At 47.2% G+C, this 20,848-nt stretch overlaps 3 protein-coding genes across 7 annotated transcripts in view; 1 reads left to right on the top strand and 2 right to left on the bottom strand.

Moving 5' to 3' along the window:
• Positions 1-2,660, top strand: part of PCCA (propionyl-CoA carboxylase subunit alpha) — a 394,660-nt gene extending 392,000 nt beyond the window's left edge. The window contains exon 24 of the mRNA XM_041731155.1: positions 2,316-2,660. Coding sequence (XP_041587089.1) covers positions 2,316-2,384 — 69 coding nt within the window. The 3' untranslated portion in view covers positions 2,385-2,660. The remainder of the gene's footprint in view (positions 1-2,315) is intronic.
• A 1,392-nt stretch (positions 2,661-4,052) lies between these two features.
• GGACT (gamma-glutamylamine cyclotransferase) overlaps positions 4,053-20,848 on the bottom strand; it is a 43,262-nt gene continuing 26,466 nt past the window's right edge. For 4 of the 5 annotated variants that reach the window (XM_041731150.1, XM_041731151.1, XM_041731149.1 and 1 more), the window contains one exon: positions 4,053-5,025. In XM_041731150.1, the coding sequence (XP_041587084.1) occupies positions 4,541-5,025 (485 nt within the window). In that variant the 3' untranslated portion in view covers positions 4,053-4,540. Of the gene's footprint in view, positions 5,026-17,992; positions 18,045-20,848 lie in introns of all 5 variants that reach the window. The other variant, XM_041731153.1, reaches the window with a different exon arrangement.
• Positions 5,032-15,081, bottom strand: LOC121476986 (heterogeneous nuclear ribonucleoprotein D-like). The gene is made up of 3 exons (XM_041731154.1): positions 11,182-15,081; positions 10,723-10,978; positions 5,032-10,531 (listed from the first exon to the last, which is right to left on the bottom strand). The coding sequence occupies exons 1-3, from the start codon at positions 11,702-11,704 to the stop codon at positions 10,384-10,386; spliced, it is 927 nt and encodes a 308-aa protein (XP_041587088.1). The 5' UTR covers positions 11,705-15,081; the 3' UTR covers positions 5,032-10,383.

The following is a 20,848-nucleotide window of genomic DNA, read 5'->3' as shown; positions in this document are numbered from 1 at the left end:
ATTCAATTTCAGATCAAGAGGAGCTGAGAACCCCGTGTACGCACGTGGGATGTAATGATTTGTGGAGAAAAAACGGACTTGTATTTGTCCTGAAACTTGCTAAAACTTCTTCCATGTATTTTCTCTTTGAAGAAAATAGAAAAGTCCTTTTAATAATAACTTCATTATCCTTCCTGCTTCTAAGAAGATGCCACACTAGCAGAATGAGCCTTTTCCGAAGGACAGCTTGGTTTGGAGGTGTCTGCATCCTGGAGTCAGGTGGGGCAGGGTGGGACAAGGAGAGGAGCTGTGGGCACCATGGCCTGCCCTTTGGCTGTAGCCGAGACCGAGCCAGGGGTATTGGGGGGTCCCTGGCAGAGAAGTACTGTCCGCTCACAGTGTCATTTGTGTCAGAGGGGTGCAGCCTTTGTCATCTCAAAAGGAAGTGAGGCTGCTGGCCCAGCCCGCAGGTCTGGCAGTGAGGACAGAGGCTGGGTTTGTGGTGGGTGGGCCTGGAGCTGCCCAGTCAGGCTGGAAGAGGCTGCCATCAGCTGGGCCCCATCTCTGTGGCGTTTGGGAGATGAGAATGGCACAATTTGGGAATCCAGTTTTGGGGAATCCTGCCCTCTACATCTGATGACTTTTCTAAAAGTGAACCAAAAATGGTATCTGTTCTTTTGGAAATTGTTGTTTTTGCTCCTGGGATTACTTAACATTTATGTGACATTAGTGTCACAAAATGTCCATGTGTGATAAGAACCTGGCCTCACTTGGGGGGTGGGGAACAGATTAAATAAATATATATGTATGTGTGTGGTGTGTGTGTGTGATGTGTGTGTGTGTGTGTGTGTGTGTGTGTGTGTGTGTGTGTATGCATGTATGCATGTCAGATGCCTGCCAGGGGCCGCCCATGTTGCTGGACTGGGGTACTGACTCACAACAAACATGGCTTTAGCTCCCTAGTCTATCATTGTGTTGTGTGGCCTCATGGTGGGTCTTGTGTGGAGGCTCAGCTGATCCCTGGCCCTCGGCAGCCCCCAGTGGCTTTCAGGGTGGTGATGGGCTCTGGGTCAACTTGTACTTTGGCCTAAGCCCTATCATCTGGATCCCTTCCTGGCCATCCCATTTCCTTCTGCCCCCAGGGGCGCCCTGGGAGTGGCTAGAGCCCTGGCCCAGAGGAGCAGACCCTGGAGAGCCTGGGGACTAGCAGTTCTTATCTGGAGAGCCATTTTTCCTCCCAGAGAAAATGTTCACAATGGAAACCGGTCCTCCGTGTAGTCCTCGCAGCATGAAAGATACGTCCTCTGCAAACATCGGAGGCTTCAGATCAGAAAGAGCAGCCAGTGCCAGTAGCACCTACCAGGCCTTTGAAGTAGTCACTGCATAGCTTCGCATGGTTCTGAAGGCTCCTGGGCTGGAATGCAAGGGAGAAAGGCCCTCCTAGGCCTCAGCTTCCTAGCGGAGCAGCAGGGACGCAGGCCAGGGCACCTGACCCGTGTGGTGCAGGACATTCTTCCTGTTTGCCAGGTCTCAGGTGGCCAGGAAGTCCTCGCCCACCGTTTGTTTTTATGCCTGAGAAAGAACCTCCCAAGAAGTCCAAAGGCTGCTTCTCTCCACTCCAGTACCTCATTTCATTTTAAAGCTGAACACAAATTCAGGAAAGCAAAACATGTCTACAACTGAGATAAATGAGTAGAACGGAAGGGCAGTGTGGCACTTCCATGGGGCTCAGCATCTGTTCCACATTAGGCCACAAGCACCGTCCATGCAGCTGCACATCTTCGGAGCGTTTCCTTTCCCTTCAGAAGGAAGTGTATGATCTCAGGCTACAGAGTTTCTCCTGTTAATTAGTGGTCCCTGTTTTGTTTGAATCTTGTAGAACTATGTGGTTGTTGTTTTTTTTTTTTAAACACTAAACCAAGTATGCATTAACTCGCAGAAACTATTTATGCCACCTGTAGCTGCAGAAGGGCTTGGGAGGGCTGGCTGTGGAGGGTTCATGGCACAAGTGCTTCTGGCTTCTAGGATGCCGTGCAGACCTTGGGGGTACCCAGGGCAGGGCCAGCGGGCAGACATCAGCACAAACTCCGTTGGTCTAGCCACTTCTGGGACAGCCAAGGAGAGGCCAGGAGGCGGGAGACAGGAGGCGGCAAGTCACAGCCCTCCACGAGGACATAGCTGTGCGTGAAGTCCCCTCTGCCGAGTGGGAGCCGACTGTGCTACCTGTGCGCAGGGCCTGCCAGGCTGTCTCTTCATTTCCAGAAGTGGATGATGAGCTGGCTCCCTCATGGTCTAGTTAATAATTCTTACTACCCCCCCCCCTTTTTTAATTCAAGGTGAAATCAGTGCATTGTAAAGCTGGAGACACAGTTGGAGAAGGAGATCTGCTCGTGGAACTGGAATGAAGTATTTATAGCCTTTCAGTCATCACCCAATTTAATTAGCCATTTGTATTATTATTATTTCACACTCAATTTATTCAAGCATTTTGCAGGAACACCCCTGTGCAGCAGATTTTACATGGTCATATTTATTCCACATATAGTCAAAACCAACATTCTGCCAAAAAATCACCAATGGAAATTTTTATTGATATAAATACTTGTACATATGATTTGTACTTCTGCTGTGAGATTTCCTAGTGTCAAAATTAAATCAATAAAGCTGAGCATTTGTCTAAATATTAGTCTGGCCTTTTTTTGAATGAAGACAATGTACATAAGAGGCGACTGGCTGTGCCAGTAGACTTTAAATACTAGTGTTTCATTGTGATCTTTAAAAAAAAATCTATATAAATCCTAGTTCTTTGCCTTAGTTTCATTAAATAATCATTTGCCACCTCATAATCTGATTACCTACCTCTCCTGGTTGAGGCCCTCACTCTGGTCTGTGGCTATACCTGACTTCCAAAAGCCTGTGCAGGACCCCCACCCAGGAGCTTGGAAACCCCCTGCCACCTGCCCCGCCTCCCCCAGGCTTTGCTGGGGCTCCCTGGCCTGAGAGTGGTGGGTGTGGCTGCCACAAACCCATCAGTTGATACCCATCCTTGCCTTTTTGTGTTTTTTGTGAAGCAAGTTTCCAATTAAGAAAAAAGGGCTAAAAATACTGATGGTGTTTTTGTGCCAGATGCAGTTAGTAATCATAGTCTACCATTAAGTTGAAGAGCAAGTGAGCTCTCCCAGCGGAGAACGAGGTTACTAAGGATCAGCAGCTGCGTCTTCACTGCTTCTGAAATTCTTGGAATACATTTCATACTTTGTTGGTAAGTAAGCAGAGGCAGAGGCGTGCGCTGATCTGAATCTACACTGACAGATTATCAGATGGAGGTGGGTAGTAATTGGTACTTCGTGCCTTGCTAAAATTATTTTAAGTGCTGTTTGTATTTGGAAGCTAAGCTTTCTGTCAGGCCTGAAGAACAAATTACTAATGTGTTGGTTTTTCTCTGAAAGGCCCCCCCGTACTCCCTAAACACCGCTCCCTCTGGGGGCAGGGACAGCACCTTGCCCCTCGGGCTCGGGTGAGCTTCTAGTTGACATCGGACTGCTCAGCAGTATCTGCCAGCAAGTAGGTGGCTTGTTAATTTTGCTAGGTTATAATGAAAAGAACCTTCTACCAAGTAACACCCCCCCCCCCCAAAAAAAACCAACAGTAGTACCAACACTTTAAAATTCGGTTTTCCAAAACATCCAGTTTAATGTTACATGATCATCCTTAGTAATCCCTTCTTTAATAAGGTTGATCTGAAAATTGTGAATAATGATGTTTTATATGCTTTAAAACTACCCCCAAAACACAGTATGTTTTTCTTGAGGTTCTTTTATTAATGCTGAGATAACCCAAATCAGTTTAAAAATTCATCTCACTGTGACAGGTTAGAATCAATACAGTGGTGTTGCTAAAATCTACCTGCTACACAAAGTCTACATTTTATTTTTTTATTTTTTTTTATATATTTTTTTATTATTTATTTATGATAGTCACAGAGAGAGAGAGAGAGAGAGGCAGAGACACAGGCAGAGGGAGAAGCAGGCTCCATGCACTGGGAGCCTGATGTGGGATTCGATCCCGGGTCTCCAGGATCGCGCCCTGGGCCAAAGGCAGGCGCCAAACCGCTGCGCCACCCAGGGATCCCCAAAGTCTACATTTTAAATGTTATCTTCAGATCAAAGCAAAGCAAAAAAGAAAGAAAGAAAAGTATGACATGAGTTCTTGAAATGTCATTTAGGGGAATTAAAATCCTGGATCTTCCTTATCCCATCCATTCAAGCCCAGGGCGTTCCTGAAGCAGCAAGCAACAAAGCGCTAGCAGAGAGATGGGCTTCAGGCATAATCTTGTGATCAGTATGTCATAATATTGGGGAAATCGGCTACAACTGAAAGAGAGATTGTTCCTTTTCCCACAGATTAAGTTTTACAACTATGTGTTTCAGGGAGCATTATTCCGCTTGTGCATTCAGTGGTGTGGTCCGAGGGGAGGCATCCGGGGCTTACCATCTGTCCACAATCTCATCATCACCAGGGCTTCCTCTGCCCCCTGGTCAAGGAGCAGTCCTGGCACTTCTCACCTGTTCTCCCGTGGATTATAGCGCAGCCCATGTTTCCCGTGGGAGTCATAGTTGTCATGGGATGGGAGGTGGACCCACTCAGGTGAGTAGGTGCCTGTGCTGTACACGAAGCACTGCAGGGTCCCGTCTGAGGCCAGTGTCTCCTCAGGGGCTCCCTGTGTGTCTTCCCACTCGAGGACGGCGATCCTCACCAGCATGCGCTGGTACATGTCGGGGCAGCCCTCAAACTCATCCAAGAAGCGCAGCATCTGCTCATCCACAGCATAGATCTCCCCGACCACACACTGCCCCTGCCCCGGGAGGTTCAGCAGACGTGGGATGTTGTGCTCGCCAGCAATCACCAAGGGGTACGGTTCCACCGTGCGGCCCCGGCCTTGGAAGGCTGCGCAGCCGTTGGTGCCATCCAGCAGGACCTTGTGGTTGGGCTGGCCTCTCTTCAGAGTCCCATACACAAACACAGGGGCCATGCGGGCCACAGAAGCTGCGGGAAAGAAAGGAAGCAGACTGTACACACTGTGTGTGGCAGAGAAGGATCTTTCCATCTTAGTGGGGGTCGGATACTTCGGGAAGGGCCCGACAGGAAGTACTCCAGGCTCTGCTGGGCCAGCAGCTGCTCACGAGCCCCGCACAGTCTAGAGCCCACTACTCTTGCCCCTTCTGTGGTGGGCCCTACGGCTCCAGGAAACACCAGCCACCCTTTAGAGTCTTCTGGGCAGAGGCACTCATTTAGGACCATACCTGTCAGAAGGAGACTGCCTGCCTTGGGATCAAGCCCTGCAGAACTGCTGTTTCTTAGGCCGGTTCATTTTCAATCTTTTTGAAAAGACTTTAAAAGTTATACCATAAATATATTTTATTAGAAAAGTTAGAAATACCAATAAGCAAATATGTGTACATACACATGTGCATACACACACGTATAAAATAGTCACATGTAGTCAGCTACAAGAGATTATTCAGGTGTCAGTACTAAATTTACATTCTGGCCCTAGCAGTAGGACCCAGCAAATTTTAACAATCACACCTTCCTTTTCAAGGTCCTAGAGGGTAATGAGGCTTCCCTGTGACTCACTGTGACTCAGCGCGGCAGCCTTGGCTCTTGTCGTGAAGGTAAATATTTATTGCTCACTGGGGTCTGGGCCACAGATTGTTACATAATTGATAAAAGTCATTTGTGTTAAAGTGACTCAAACCAAACTAGAAATGAAGTTAAAGTGGGCCTCTCCTCAGGGCCTGGCATCTCGCTGCCCTACATGCCCAGCGCTGTGTGAGGACAGAAGGAAGACACCTTGCGCAGGAATACAAGATGCATCCATGTGCTGGCAGCAGCCCGCCCCCTGCCAGGAACACCTGGAAGGTGACACCCCCTAGGTGCCAGTCACCTGGCAGGTGGCCCTTAGGGGAAGTCACATTTGGCTTACAGGAGTTGCACTTTTTGGTGTGGGGGTCTCAGCCTCGCCTCACCTCCTCAGGGCATCTGGGGAGGGTGCACGGCCCCCACAGACCCACTACCTCTATCACCAGCCTGCAGAGTGTCAAGAGTTGCACAGGTTTCAGGTAAACTGCGGTCGGACAGGCTTGGCTGTGAGAGTAGCACCAGGCTGGCCGAACATGTGCATACCAGGCAACATTGGGACACCTTGAGCAGGACAGGGGACATGGTGGGAGCTCTAGTTCTAGTGACTCCAGTGACAGGAAGGACAGATTAGAGCTGTGGGGTATGACAGGGAGGCATGCTGGGCATGAGAGTCTGGAGGTGAGTCAAGGAGAAGATAGAGTGCAGCCATAGAGGGAAAAGGACATTGTGGGCACCAAGGAGCTGAAGGTGACAGGGCTGCTGCTACAGGGGACCAGAGAGGGTGGGCAAACCTGAGCACAAAGAGGGTGTCAGGAGGAGCCACGGGGGGTGGGGGAGGCTGTGCGCCAGCCTTGGCGACAGACATTCAGGAGGAGCCTCCTGACTCCCCCAACACTTGCATCCCGTTTGCTGGTGCAATCTGGCCACAGTTCCTCCAGGGGAACCCAAGGTCCCTCTCTCACCCTGGTCGCCATCACTACCCTCACCCAAGGACTGCCCCCAACCCCAACCAGACCTGCCTTTGTGTTCCCTGCAGCCTTGGGCCCTCCGCAGGGGGCACAGAGGCCTCCTCCGGCTGGCCTGGAGCAGCACCCAGCAGCCCCGCACCACCCCGACATGCTCTCCGTGGTCCCTGCTCTCTGAGGGGCTGCTGGTCCTGGTCCCGGCCGTTAAGAGCTGGAAGGAAACATGGAAACATTGGGTCTAGCGATGCCCACGCTCAGGCTGGTGAGGATCTGAGTGTGCACAGCCAGGCAGAGCGAGTCATCACGGAGATGCGCCATCACTGCTGCCCGAGCTCTTCTCCTCTTTAAGTTTTTAAAGTAATATGTGTCCGTGATGTCAAAGTCCAATAGCTTTACTAGAACAATTAAGCCGCCTACCCTTTCCACAGTCTGGGCGGGGGGCAGTACTTTTAAGCCTTCAGGCTGTAGCATTTGGTGTTTCTCTTCATATTGTTGATGACTTGCCCTGACTTCTTGATGTTTTAAATTAAGTGTTACCTGCCAGCCCCCGAAGCAGGTGAACAGAGTGGTTTAAGGCACAGACTTTAGAACCCCATTGCCGGGGTTGTGATGTCAGGCAAACCACTTAACCTCTCTGCCTTGGCTGTAAAAGGAAGTAATGGCAACCTGCTCAGCAAGTGAGTACACCCGGGCCGTACTCCCCGCTGGCTCAGCGGACTCCCGCTGTCGCTGTTCCCGCCTGCATCTGTGCCCCAAAAGCGCACCGCTCTGCCCCGCATCCCTCCGGCTGACCCCGTCAGTTTTGGTCAAATCCATATTCATGTCAGCATTAGAAATATGTAAACACTGTTCTCAGATAAGGCACATAGCGTACTATCATTAATTTCCTTTCTTGGACAACTTTTCTGTTTTTCTTGGAATTAAAAATTGCTTGCAGCTTTTTCCCTCCTCTGCTCAAGCTTCTCTGACAGTAATTCAGCCTCTCGGTTTCAGAGAGTTTCAGAAAGCATCCTTTCAGCCTTGACCACGTTAAAGAACAAAAATCAAACTCTGTAGTGTGAAGATGTAATTGCCTTTATTACTGGATTCATGAGTCAGGCAGCATCCCACCGGGCACACGGGCACGCAGGAGTTGTACTAAAGGGAAGGCTCCAGGACAGCCCGGTGGGGCAGGCAAGTTATTAGCAAAAGAAAAGGACTGTTCTGGGCAAGGGCACCTTCCCTCGGAGGGCAGAGGACAGAGGACAGAGGACAGGAAGCCAGGCAGTCTTACTAGCAAGTTAGAACTAGCTCCGTTCCTCTGGGGATGGAGGAGGGTTTGGGTGACAGTAACTAGTAAACTAGTTACTGCATAGGTGCTCATCAGTCTAGAGAAGTTACTAAGGAAGTCTGACAGCACAAAAAGGTCAGGTATAAAGTCCTGGTTTAGTGACTTGGCCTAAAATGCAGCCATTTGGGGCCTCTTCTTTTTTAAAGTTTATTCATTTAAGTAATCTCTATACCCAATGTGGGGCTGGAACCCACGACCCCAAGATCCAGAGTTGCATGCTTTCCCGACTGAGCCAACCAGGGACCCCTGTATCTCTTTTTAACCACTACCCGCTGGTTTCCATTCATGTTCCCCTGGAGCCCATCCTGCTCCTGTCTGGGTACTGCTGCCTTCTGGGACGTTCCGTGATGCCATCCAGGGCTTCCGTGAGCCAGTGCCAGAGCCTGGCACCTGGATCCCATGGCCCCTTCTTGGTCGACTCCCTCATTTTGCTGAAGCTAATTCTTTCCCACCTTTAATTCACAGCGTGGCTCAGTAGAGAATTCTAGAAACAATTTTCTTCAGAACTTTTTTTTTGTTTAAAAAGCCTTTATTCATTTTTGCTCAGGGAAAGGACAATCTCAATGTCAACTTGTCACCTATTCATAAATTTTAACTTAACAGGATTCACTGCCCTAAAGACACTGCACCTATAGACTTTTGACAACATAACTTAAAATGAAAATCTCCCTTGTTCCCTAAGGTTGCATGTTTAAAGAATAAACAGTCCCTTGCAATAACCAACCTTGGTACTTGGCCTAACTTTAAGATCAAATAGCAAAACAAGAGCAAAAGGAGGCCAAGTGCATTGTAACTTGATAGCCAGCAAGTACAAACATCAATGAACAAAGGAAGTTGCAGGCACCAAATAAAACAAAAGGCAGGTTCATCAGCAAGAAAAATTTACAGTTTGAAGGTGAGATCAACATTCCACATGTGAACATGTAGGTCAATACTAGAGACTAATGTGGAACCACAGAAACAAAACTTCTTAGTACCAACTACACTGAACGTAAAATTCAAAACTTGAAATTACCCAGGAAATTCTCCAAAATCTAAAGCTGAAACTGCCTCTTGATGCACCAGGAAGATGTTTTAATGACTGGGTCACTTAGATTTGCACCGACATACGTAAAATTTGAAGTGTATTTCCCCCCACTACTCTTTCCTATGTCTGAATCTGGGTATGCTTAACTACTCAGCTCATGCACTAATGCATTAAAAATGATGAAACCTACTACCATGACTTCTTAAACTCACACCACCTTAACAGTTAATACCCAAAATAGCTTCCTGAAAATGTCCCAATATTAAACTTTTTGTTCAGTTTGGTGCTTGCTGTGACAATACAGAACAGAATACAATTTCCTCAGCCACTACACTTCCAAGTAACTGAATTTAACTTTTGCTCGTTTCAACCCACCTATCTGCCAAAATGCTTGTTAAAATTTAACCATCTCTGATACTTTTTTTATTAATTTTTTTTAATTTTTATTTATTTATGAGAGAGAGAGAGAGAGGCAGAGACATAGGCAGAGGGAGAAGCAGGCTCCATGTACCGGGAGCCCGACGTGGGATTCGATCCCGGGTCTCCAGGATCGCGCCCTGGGCCAAAGGCAGGCGCTAAACCGCTGCACCACCCAGGGATCCCCATCTCTGATACTCTTAAACTGCAGCTCCTATACACAGTTTAACAGTGCCTTTCCCTGTGTGTATCTGGACATTTTAATCAAGAGAATTAAAGTCATGGTATTATGATTAGCCAAAGCTCTTCCTAGCAGACTGATTCTGATTTAGCATATAATAAATGGCTTCCCAGAGATAGAAACAAACAAACCACAATCTTTTCTATTCATGAAAGGAGCTACCAACATGCCTTGTGCCAAAAAGGTGCACTTTTCCAAAAACACAGTCCAGAAGATTGATGGTCAGCTGGAAATCTTCCACTAATGACAACATTAAGACAAGCTCTCCGGATACACAGAAGAAACATTAAAAGTATCCTCAGCAGGGAAATGAAGCCTTAGAGAATAGTATACATCTAACAAAAATGGGGAACAGGGTGACACTGTAGCTGGCTATTCATAAAGGACCACAGATTTTCCTCATGACAAAAGTCCCTACAAAATAAACTGCGCCTCAATTATTGCTTATTTTAAATTACACTTTTACAGAGCTATTTAGTACCTGACACAGGAAAACAGTCACATAAGGAAGCATTTATTTGAAGTTTAACATGAAATCATACAAATAAAATTTGTATGAACACAAATCCACATCGAGTTATAACACAGATAGCAAAAGACAAAGTAAAAACAAAGGAAACTAACTGGTGGCTATATACAGTTGGACACGGTTGTGTCTTGTACACTAGCAAGTCTTTTACAAAATAATCATCTTAGATCAACAGAAGACCAATCTTCAATATTATCCTGCAAGATGGGTTAACGTTAAGCAATCTCCTCCTATTTTCTCCAATGTCCTCCTTTAGTATGGCTGGTAATTGTTTTGGTAATTGCCACCCCCTCTAGACGCCTTGCCGGAAGTGCTCTGTTGGCCACTGTAGTCTACATATCCCTGTCCATATCCATAGTTCCCATAGTTATACCCAGTATAATCATAGCCACCATAGCCACTATAGTTTTGGTTTTTTTTTAATTTTTTAAAATTTTTATTTATGATAGTCACAGAGAGACAGAGAGAGAGGCAGAGACATAGGCAGAGGGAGAAACAGGCTCCATGCACCGGGAGCCCGATGTGGGATTCGATCCCGGGTCTCCAGGATCGCGCCCTGGGCCAAAGGCAAGCGCCAAACCACTGCGCCACCCAGGGATCCCGCCACTATAGTTTTGATCACCACCATAGGCACTATTGTAATTTCCATATCCTTGATCATAATAGTTATTAAATCTTTGGTTCCAGTTTTGACCCTGACCTCGTCCACGACCCCTAGTACCACCTCGTCCACCAGCTGCAGCACCTCTTCCTCCTTTTTGTTGTTGCTGTTGCTGCCTATATACCTGTTTGGGTTGTGCAACTTTGATTTCACACTTTTCAGAACCAATTTGATGATAGCTGCTTTCTTTTTTTTTTTTTTTTTTTTAATTTTTATTTATTTATGATAGGCACACAGTGAGAGAGAGAGAGGCAGAGACACAGGCAGAGGGAGAAGCAGGCTCCATGCACCGGGAGCCTGATGTGGGATTCGATCCCGGGTCTCCAGGATCGCGCCCTGGGCCAAAGGCAGGCGCTAAACCACTGCGCCACCCAGGGATCCCTGATAGCTGCTTTCTAACAATTTCTTTACTGGCTCTTCGTCTGTATAGGTAATAAAACAAAATCCTCTTCTTTCGTTTGTTTTTGAATCCATGGGAAGTTCAATATATTCAATCTCTCCAAAGGCTCCAAAATATTCTTTAATTTGTTCTTCAGAAGTATCTGGGCTCAATCCACCCACAAAAACCTTTTTGGGGGGTTCTTTCCCTTTTAAAGCTTTGGCCCTTTTGGGGTTTATCAACTTGCCATCCAGTTTGTGTTCTTTCAGTTCCAAAACCTTATCAACACTAGCAGCATCTTTGAAAAGCACAAATCCAAATCCTCTTGGTCTTCCAGTCACTGGAACTGTTTTAATTGTACACTCTACAACTTCCCCAAATCGAGACAAATATTCAGTCAGATCTTTCTTGCTTGTATCCCAGCTCAAGCCTCCAATAAACATTTTACCGTCATCCTGCTGATTCTTGCTCGCGTTGATCTTGGATCCCTCTGCGAACTCCTCTGTGCTGCTGTACCCGTTCGTGTCCTCCATGGTGGTGGAGTTGGCGGCGGAAGAGCTCTTCAGCACTTTAAAGGCATTCCTGTTTTCTAAATTTCCCAAGATCTTGTTGAGAAGTCCAGGGCCACTGGGCTCCACTATCCTCTGTTCAGGACTTGAGCTTTCCTCCTGGAGAGTTGCGAGCTCTTCTTTTTTCCCTTTTTAAAATATTTATCCATTTGAGAGAGAGTGAGAGCACGAGCGCGGGGAGAGGCAGAGGGAGAAAATCCTCAAGCAGACTCCTTGCTGAGCGCAGAGCCCTGCTCGGGGCTCAATCCCATGAGCCCAAGATCATGACCTGAGCTGAATGAAATCAGGAGTCCGACGCTTAGCCAATGGAGCTGCCCAGGTGCCCCACTCCTTGTGGGTTTTTCATTCATTGTGCCAGGAACTTCCATCTGAAAACTCACCATCTTGGACCGTGGAAAATTTCCTTCTCATTCCTACCTTCTTGTTCTCTTTCTGATCTAATACTCACGTATTCCATATCCTGGAATAATTTTCCCGTTTTCTCTCTCTCCTCCTTTTTTTCTAGGTATTTTTCTTTTTAGTCTACTTAACTCCCAGTTCTTCTATGAGTCTGTGTCTATCTGCCATCATAGTTCTTTCCCAGCTTCAAACCGCCTCTCATCTTTGGGAAGGTATTAATTATCATAGGTTTGGGTTGTCGTTTGATGTTTTCATCTTTGCCTGCATTGACTTTGTTTTGGTGTTTCTTTACAGGTTTTCTTCCAAAGCTGGTAATCCTTGGCCGCTGGCTTTTCATATTGAGAATCTAGACATCATATAGGAAATGAAAGCTGTGTGTGCAACGTTGAGGACCTGATGGTTGGCAGGCCTCATGTGGGGATTCTGGGTGCAGGTTTGGGGGTGGCAGGTAACAGAATCTATAGGTATGCAGATTTTCCCTTGGTCTCCATTTTTAGGGTGCCACCTAACCTCACCCTCAGCTGGGCCCAGTGCCCCCAATACGAAGCCTCTCTGGACAGCATACCCTCTGCTCCCTGCTGGGAAGAGGAGACTGGGCATCTCTGCTTCCCTTTATAGACTTTTACCCTTCCCTGACCGTCATCTTCACATGCCCTTGGGTGCAGCAGAGTTTCCCGGGCGGTCTGCTGTACCAGGTGGCTAGCTGCTTGCTTCCTTTGCACCGTGCAGGGGTTTGGGTTTCTGGTTTCTCAGGCTGCTAAGGCATTTTGTCTTCCAGAATGTTGTTGCCCTCCCTGGCCTTGTCTTTATAGGTCACTGGAGTGGCATTTAGGGAGAAAGCAGGACTAGTGGAGCCTGTTCCTCTGCATCTCCTCCTTGGGGAGCCCTCCCTGACCACCCACTCCACCATTTCACAGGCCCACAGACCTTCATCTTTCCTGAGGCTCAATATGAAATGGGACACAAGTGGAGGTTTGGAAACCCCTTGCTTAGAGGGGCGCTGAGAAGAGTTTATGGCACCACTGATCTGGCTATGTTTTAGATTGCCAGTAAGGTGGCAGGTGGGCACAGGGGGCTGGCCGGGGCAGGTTGGGGGGGGCAGGTGGGGGTAGACCTGCACAGGGGAATCATCTTTGGCAGGCAAGAGCAGCCCAGGAGAGGGAAAGGCCAGCAGGGCCCTCAGGGAACTGCAGGGGTGCACACTACAGGGGAGCTGAGTTTGTCACCCCACAATATGCCTCTTTGGTGGGAGGATTACTTTAGGCTGATTATACTTTATGAAACACAGAAGCTCTGAGATAAGTAACTCTTTTAAGAAGAGTCATTTGCATTTCTAAGGGGTGTCTCCATTTGTAAGGTTGTCCTCCTACCTGTCCCAGCAAGAGGGGGATGACTTTCCATCTCTAGAAATTCTGTCTGTGCCAAAGGCAGAGAATGGGAGATGCATAACCTTACCCTGTTCACTGAGCTCTGCCTGCAAACCTCCCACAATTGGCTCCTGGGCCCCAGTGTCTCTCCTGTTTTAGCAGGAGACAGTATCTCAGGGGAGGGTGTGGCCTTTGGGGTGTTACTCCTTTTCCTGGGTTTCCCGGGGTATACAGGAGAGACACATGTTATAAAATTTTTGTGTTTCTCTCCTGTTAATCTTTTACTACAGGGAGTACTAAAGGTAGAGGGAAAATTCGGCTTCCTACATAAGGACTGAGACATAGTCTCCCCTCTCCTGTTCACAGTGAAGGTCAGGGGAAATAAACTAGTAAACAGGCAGCATCCAAAAAAAAAAAAAGTGGAGCAAGGACAGTGGGAAGGAGTGCGCCCAGGGCGTGGTGAGAGGCCCTGCCTCAGAAGGGACAGATGGGTGGCCACAGGGATGTGAAAATAGGTGATGTCATCTGTCCAGGGCGGGTGCCACCAGGGCTGAGGACCTGTAGAATGGAAAGAGGTTTAGAACAGCCCTCCTGGGAAAAGCCTGGGCTTTGGAATAAGAGCCATAGGATGCCAGAGCAGGTTCTTTGCAAAGAAAGCACCATGCTTCCATGACTCCAGGGACAGCTCACCAGGACTACACAGGCTGGCCTACTGAGGGTGACAGAAGGACAGAAATTGCGGTTAGGGAGCTGGAGAAGATGGTACATCTGCAGGGCTGATTCCTCCCAGAGATGCCCGCCAGTGCCATCTCCGCAGGTGGGGGAACCCCGCTGAGGGGAGGGGGAGGCTCAGGTGGCTGAGATGAGGCTCCAGCACTCTGCCCTTCCGGCTGACCTCAAGGCCACAGGTGAGTGCCCCTGTCAAGCACAGCCTAGGACTCAGGCCCTGCGGTGACAGCGACGGTTTACAAAGGACACTCCCGACTATATTCTTGTGTCTCTCTCACTTCTTTTCACTAAATTTTGATAAACCAATTCCTTCTCTGTATTTTCAAAATTTTAAAAATCGTGATAAAAGACACAAAATATAAAATTTACCATTCTAACCATTTTTAATTATACAGTTCAGTAGTGTTAAGTACATCCTGTCTCCAAGACTTTTTCCATCTTATAAAACTGAAACTCTATACCCCCTGCCCTGTCTCCCTACCCCTGGCAACCCCATGCCACTTTCTATTAGTTTCATTACTCTGGGTACCTCATGTAGGTGAAATTCTTCAGTGTCTGTCTTCTTGTGGCTAACTTCACAGAGCATAATGTCCTCAAGGTTCCATGAGGATCCATGCTGCAGCCTGTCAGAATTTCTTTCCTACTTAAGGCTGAATAATACTCCATCATATATATGTACACCACATTTTATTCACCCATCCTCCAGTAGATATTTGGTTGCTTCCACTTCTTGGCTATTGTGAATAATGCTGCCATGAACGTGAGATTGCTGGATCATATGGTTATTCTATTTAATTTTCTTAAGAACCTCTTTCTGTTTTTCCACTAGCAGCTGTACCATTTTTACATTCCCACCAAGTGTACAAGTGTTCCAATTTCTCCACATCTTTGTCAGCACTTGTTCCTTTTTGTTTTGCTTTTTTATTCTTTAAAGATTTTTATATTTATCCATGAGAGAGAGAGAGAGAGAGGCAGAGACACAGGCAGAGGGAGAAGCAGATTCCCTGCAGGCAGCCTGATGCAAGACTGGATCCCAGGACCCTGGAATCATGACCTGAGCCCAAGGCAGATGTTCAGCCACTGAGCCACCCAGGTGTCCATTTTGTTTGTTTGTTTGTTTTGATGGTGGCCATAACTGGTGTGAGGCAGTATCTCACTGTGGTTTTGAGGATTAGTGATGCTAAGCATCTTTTCATCTGCTTATTGGCCATTCGTATATCTTCCTTAGAGGAATGTCTCAAGTATTTGCTATTGAATTTTAATTCTCTAGCTCTTCTGGATATTAACCTCTTACCAGGCACATGATTTATAATATATTCTCTCACTCCGTAGGTTGCCTTTTCATTTTGTTGACTGTGTCCTTTGATGCACAGTTTTGAGCTTAGGTGTTGTCCAATGTATTTTTACTTTTGTTTCCCATGTTTTGGTGTCATATACAAGAAATCACTGCCAAATCCAGTGTCATGAAACTTTTGCCCCATGTTTTCTCCTAAGAGTTTTATAACATTAGCTCTTATGTTGTTGGTCCTTTTTGTTTTTTGTTTTTTAAATTTTTATTTATTTATGATAGTCACACACAGAGAGAGAGAGAGAGAGAGAGGGGCAGAGACATAGGCAGAGGGAGAAGCAGGCTCCATGCACCGGGAGCCTTGACGTGGGATTCGATCCCGGGTCTCCAGGATCGCGCCCTGGGCCAAAGGCAGGCGCCAAACCGCTGCGCCACCCAGGGATCCCATGTTGGTTCTTTTTGTATGTGACATACAGTAAGGGTCCAACGACATTCTTTTGCATACGGAGACCGAGTTTTCCAGTCGTTGTAATGATTGCTCTTTCCCCCTTGGTCTTGGCACCCTTACCAAAAATCATTCAACTATATTTGCAAGGACTGATTTCTAGACTCTCACTGTCTTTCATTGTGTCTCTATGTCAGTAATGCCCTGTTTATTTATTTTTTATTTAAAGATTTTATTTATTTATTCATGAGAGACACAGAGAGAGAGGCAGAGACACAGGCAGAGGGAGAAGCAGGCTCCATGCAGGGAGCCTGACATGGGACTCGATCCCGGGCCTCCAGGATCACGCCCAGGCGCCAAAACTGCTGCGCCAGCCAGGGATCCCCTGCCCTGTTTTTTTTATTGCTGTAGCTCTGCAGTAAGTTTTTTGAGATCAGTAAGCATGAGAGCTCCAACTTTGTTATTTTTCAAGATGACCTTGCTATTTGGGGTCCCTTGATATTCCTTATGAATTTCAGGATGGATTTTTCTATTTCTGCAAAAATGCACCTTTAGAAATTTTCATAAGAGCTACCTTAAACCTGTAGATCACTGTGGGTAGTGTTAGCATCCTAACAATAGTCTTCCAATCCATGGACATGAGCTTTCTTTCCATTTATTTGTCTTTAATGTTTTTAAGCAACATGTTGGTAATTTTCAGTGTGTAAGTCTTTCACCTCCGTGGTTATGTTTATTCCTAGGTATTTTATTATTTTTGATGTTACTGTAAGAGGAGGAATTAGTTTTTATATTTTCAGATTTTCCATTGTTAATATATAAAAATGCAACTGACTTTTTGTGCACTGATTTTGTATCCTGCAGCTTTGATGAATTCATTTATTAGTTCTAACAGTTTTCTTATAGAAATCTTAGAGCTTTCTGCATATAAGATAACATAAGCAGTGATAATTATTTTTACTTCTTCCTTTCTTTTTTTTTAAATTTTTATTTACTTATGATAGTCACAGAGAGAGAGAGAGAGAGAGAGAGGGGCAGAGACACAGGCAGAGGGAGAAGCAGGCTCCATGCACCGGGAGCCCGATGTGGGATTCGATCCCGGGTCTCCAGGATCGCGCCCTGGGCCAAAGGCAGGCGCCAAACCGCTGCGCCACCCAGGGATCCCTCTTCCTTTCTAATTTGGATCTCTCTCATTACTTTTATTTGCCTGATTGTTTCAGGTAGGACTTCTGATACTATGTTTAATAGCATCCTTATCTAATTTCTATTCTTAAAGGAAAAACATTGTCTTTTATTTTTGAGAATGAGGTTAGTTTGGGGTTTTTCATATATGGCCTCTATCATGTTGAGGTAGTTTCGTTCTATTCCTAGTTTAAGTGTTTTCACCACAAACTGGTGCTGAATTTTGTCAAACTTTTTTTCCTTCATTTTGTTAATGTGTATTACATTGATTTTCTTATGTCGAACCACCCTTGCATTCCTGAGAGAAAGTCCACTTTGTCATGGTACATAATTCTTGTAATGTGTTGAATTCTGTTTGCTAATATCTTGTTTAGAATTTTTGCATCAATCCTCAGCAGGAATATTAAAATGATAAAAATATCTACTACTATACTACTACTAGCTTATATACTTTTCAATGAAGCCTCCTAAAAAATGAATATTCTGCATAATAAATGGGAGAGGGAATCATGCCATATCAATTACTGGTTGGGCCTTAATGATTTTTCAGAGCCAAGGATACCTGGGAAGGTACTATTACATAGAAACGATTGTGGGTAGACCACAGATTAACTCTGTGGAGAATCATTCCAGCAGCTTTCTTCCACAGAAGACAAGTTCTTCTTGTGAAAGAAAACTTGACAATAAAAATTAAACTTCTTTTCTAGGTAATAATGCAGCCTGCCAAAATGACCAAATTTTAATAGTCTACATTTCATCTATTGAGTTGTATTCTTTACTACTTATGTAAGAAAAGAATTAACATTTTGCATTTCTGGCTCCTTTCATAAGAAAAACATCATTACCTTTCTGATTGTGTTTTGAACAAACAGAGATCCTGCAGGAAGAAACTCATCCCTGTGGGGATTGAGAAAGGATCAGAGTTAAGCACTGAAACAAGCAATTAATTCCCATTAGAGGATAAAGGCACTCATGTTCACTTTGAATCAGAAAAACAAATTGTGAATAAAATCATGTACAACCAAGAGGTGACTTGTCAAAGTTAATAACTTAGAGAATGGAAGGGAAACTGAATGCACAGGAGAAACTGCACGCCACAGGAAGTGCAGGCCAGTGAACTGGAGGGGGGGGTCTGTATTGTTGGGATAAGACCCACCACTCTTTAAACACCACAGTCATGTGGGGGCAGGGGGTTCTGGTGCCTGACCTTCCTCTAACAAATGCAGTCTAGGAGAAAAAGTCTCACAGTGTTTTCTGCCTGTTAGGTCACCATCCCCCAGGCATGGATTTCCCTACAAAAGCAATGAGAGAGAAGCAGGGAGACTAACATTCAACGTGGTATATGTCACTCTCAGGTAGAAAAGGCGGCTCTGAATGACCCCAAGTGCCATCTCCTCCAACGATGTGATCAATGCGCACAGGCCTGAGTGGAGGCTGTTGCTGCACCAGGGTCTCGGCACCTTCCACTTGGGAATCGAAGAGCCCCCAAACTGAACCCCTGTCCCAAACCCAACTGTTTGGGAGTGGTGTGGACAGCCGGGGGTCTGCAGGGAGCGGGGGACAGGCTCAGAGAGTCTCGAAAAGTTTTACTTCAGCAAAATGTGGCTACTTGAGTATCGTCGGTGTTTAAGAAAACAAAGCCAGTCCTGGATGTGCTGCTCGGCCTGGCGCTGCAGGAGATGCCTGTCACTTACTCAGCAGTTCTGGTCTGCAGGCGCAACCCGTCTATGGTTTCATATTTCATCGCTGAAGCAGAAATTGAAAGTGATTACAAGTCATTCCTATAATTGTTGAATTTTTCCTGCTTAATTTTTTTTTTCTTAGCCACCTGGTGGTAAGAGTGTACAAGGCAGGGTTCAGCTGAAGGGTTTATGATGCTAGTTCATACACAGCGACTACTGTGCGTGCTGAGGACCTATTCGGGAACACATGCAGACCAGGTGAGCCCAACAAGAAAGGGGCTAATACTGAGCTCTTCTTAAACTTATCCACAAAGGGACTTAAATGGACATCATTTTCTAACATGAAGACAACCTTTAAAGAAAGGCACCTCCAGAGAATACTCATCCCGCGTGGATTAAAGTGTAACGATCCAGGGAATGGCAGTTGTCTGTTTTCTTGGCCACCAGCAATGGCCACTGCCTGCCGTAAGGGGTGCAGGATGCGCGTGGCCTTGCGCTCTGGGCCCGTGGGCTCCGGGCCGCGGGGCCGCGGGCGTGTGCAGGAGCCTCCGGCAGGCCTGACCCGTGGGGCCAGATCTCGGCCGGAAGCCAGGGGGCTGTGGGCCTGCCTGCACTCCGGACCGGTCCTGCTCCACAGAGAGCCCCCCCACCCCCCTCCCAGCCCCCAGCTCAGTCCCGGGGCTGCTTCTCCCGCCCTGCTGGCCGCTACTTTCCCTGGAGACAACGCCCGAGTGTCCCATACAGTTATCCATTGATCTTCACAAGTTTCTCAGAGCTGTAGGAAACAGGTGAAAAAACAAAATCCCTTGAACCCTGCGCGGGAGCTGGGCCCGAGCCCGCAGCGCCGTGAGGCCCTGTCAGGCTCCCCTCAAGTGGCCCCCGGGGCGGGGGGCAGGGGGGCTCGGCTGCATCCTGTGGGCGCTTTGATACTGTCGCCGTGCTGCCTGCTGCTTTCTTAACAGCAGCGACAGGGCTTCCTGCCCGCCGACCCTCGCCCACCCCACTGAATACCCCAGAAACTGTTACGGCAAAACACCTTTCTTACATTAACCAAGCGGCTCCGACAAAACTGCAGTGCCTTTGAACTCATGAAGTGAGGGTCTCGGTTCACAGCTGTCCCCTCCTGCCTGCCCTATCCCTTCACGGCCATGCAACAAACAGGGGCTTTATGGGCCCTGATGCCACACTGGGGCCTCTGAACGCTGTCTCAGCCACCATCCCATGGGTTTTCACTCTTTGGCCGTGCCGGACATTTTACAAAGGAATGTTTTAATGTCATACCACCTTTAAGGCAATTCTTTTTTTTTTTTTTTTTTAAAGATTTTATTTATTTAGGGCAGCCCCAGTGGCGCAGTGGTTTAGCGCCGCCTGCAGCCTAGGGCGTGATCCTGGAGACCCTAGATCCAGTCCATGTCAGGTCTCTGCATGGTGCCTGCTTCTCCCTCTGCCTGTGTCTCTGCCTCTCTCTCTCTCTCTCTCTCTCTCTGTCTTTATGAATTAAAAAAAAAAAGATTTTATTTATTTATTCATGAGAGACAGAGAGAGGCAGAGAGATAAGCAGGCTCCATGCAGGGAGACCGACGCAGGACTTGATCCCGGTCTCCAGGATCACACCCTGGGCTGAAGGCAGCGCTAAACCGCTGAGCCACCCAGGCTGCCCATTTAAGGCAATTCTTTTACCATCTTTAAAACAAAGTGACCAACAAGGGAGATAGGACCATCCCCACACACCCCCAGGCCTACTCTGAAAGTCTGCAAAGAACAGCTGTAAACTCCCCGAACACCCAGTCAGGGAAAGGGCTCGATGGAAACAGGCTGGATGGTGAACGGGCCGGGCCTGCCGGGGCCACAGCCTGGAGTAACAGCCCCCCAACCCCACCCCCCCACCAGGCTCTGGGAGGAGGCACTGAACACTCAGGAGAGGCCTGGCCAAGCCCACCAGAGACCATGTGCTGCTGGAGGTGGAGGGAGAGCACTGGTGCCAGCGCGGGCTTGCTCACGGACAAGGTGCTGAGGCTC

This window comes from Vulpes lagopus, chromosome 16, assembly GCF_018345385.1.
Source record: "Vulpes lagopus strain Blue_001 chromosome 16, ASM1834538v1, whole genome shotgun sequence".
Lineage (NCBI taxonomy): Eukaryota > Metazoa > Chordata > Mammalia > Carnivora > Canidae > Vulpes > Vulpes lagopus.
The sequence above is the reverse complement of the archived record's forward strand: the minus strand, read 5'-3'. Positions and strand labels throughout refer to the sequence as shown.

Bases quoted from the DNA above. Each gene is read 5' to 3' on its own strand.
- LOC121476986 (XM_041731154.1), bottom strand. From the start codon at position 11,704: ATGGAGGACACGAACGGGTACAGCAGCACAGAGGAGTTCGCAGAGGGA. The intron at 10,979-11,181 runs GCTATCAGGGAT...AAAAAAAAAAAG, and splicing joins AAAGAAATTGTTAGAAAGCA to AAAGCAGCTATCATCAAATT. The intron at 10,532-10,722 runs GTGGCGCAGTGG...CCAAAACTATAG, and splicing joins TATAGTGGCGGGATCCCTGG to TGGCTATGGTGGCTATGATT.